Source organism: Octopus bimaculoides, chromosome 6 (genome assembly GCF_001194135.2).
Source record: "Octopus bimaculoides isolate UCB-OBI-ISO-001 chromosome 6, ASM119413v2, whole genome shotgun sequence".
Taxonomy (NCBI): Eukaryota; Metazoa; Mollusca; class Cephalopoda; order Octopoda; family Octopodidae; genus Octopus; species Octopus bimaculoides.
The window spans coordinates 35,190,798-35,191,515 of NC_068986.1; the positions used below are offsets into that span (position 1 = coordinate 35,190,798).

Here is a 718-nt window from a genome sequence, read left to right on the forward strand (position 1 = left end):
CCCAAGCCTTATCGAATAGGTTATAGAGAGGTGATGAAGGCTGATGCCAGCGTTGTGAACCTGCACAAACTTGGACCTTATTTCTATGACCTTGGCTGCAAGTTACGATATTTCCCTTTCACAGAAATAGACGACGTTGCTAAATCTTTGCTCGATGTAAGTTGAGAAAAAACTTCTAACGTTTGTCCAGTTCCTTTGTGGTTTGTTTAAAAAATAAAATTCATTCCCACTGCGTGACACCTTGGGCAAGTGTCTTCTACTATAGCCTCGGGCCGACCAAAGCCTTGTGAGTGGATTTGGTAGACGGAAACTGAAAGAAGCCCGTCGTATATATGTAGATATATATATGTGTGTATGTTTATGCGTTTGTGTTTGTCTCCCCCAACATCACTTGACAACCAATGCTGGTGTGTTAACGTCTGCCGTAACATAGCGGTTTGGCAAAAGAGACCGATATAATAAGTACTAGGCTTCCAAAGAATAAGTCCTAGGGTCGATTTGCTCGACTAAAAGGCGGTGCTCCAGCATGGCCGCAGTCAAATTACTGAAACAAGTAAAAAAGTAAATGTAATATGTTGCGCTTCTCGAACGAGTTGTTTCCCTTACATTTGGTTTCCGTGATATTGACTATTAACTAAGAGTTGTCTCCCTTGCGTGTAATGAAATTTTTTTTTTTCTCGAGAAGGCCTTTATCATCATCATCATCACGTTCACTTTT

At 40.9% G+C, this 718-nt stretch overlaps 1 protein-coding gene across 1 annotated transcript in view; it reads left to right on the forward strand.

The window, feature by feature from the left end:
• LOC106876407 (DNA replication complex GINS protein PSF3) overlaps nucleotides 1–718 on the forward strand; it is an 11,748-nt gene that overhangs the window by 8,486 nt on the left and 2,544 nt on the right. The window contains exon 3 of the mRNA XM_052968455.1: nucleotides 7–156. Coding sequence (XP_052824415.1) covers nucleotides 7–156 — 150 coding nt within the window. The remainder of the gene's footprint in view (nucleotides 1–6; nucleotides 157–718) is intronic.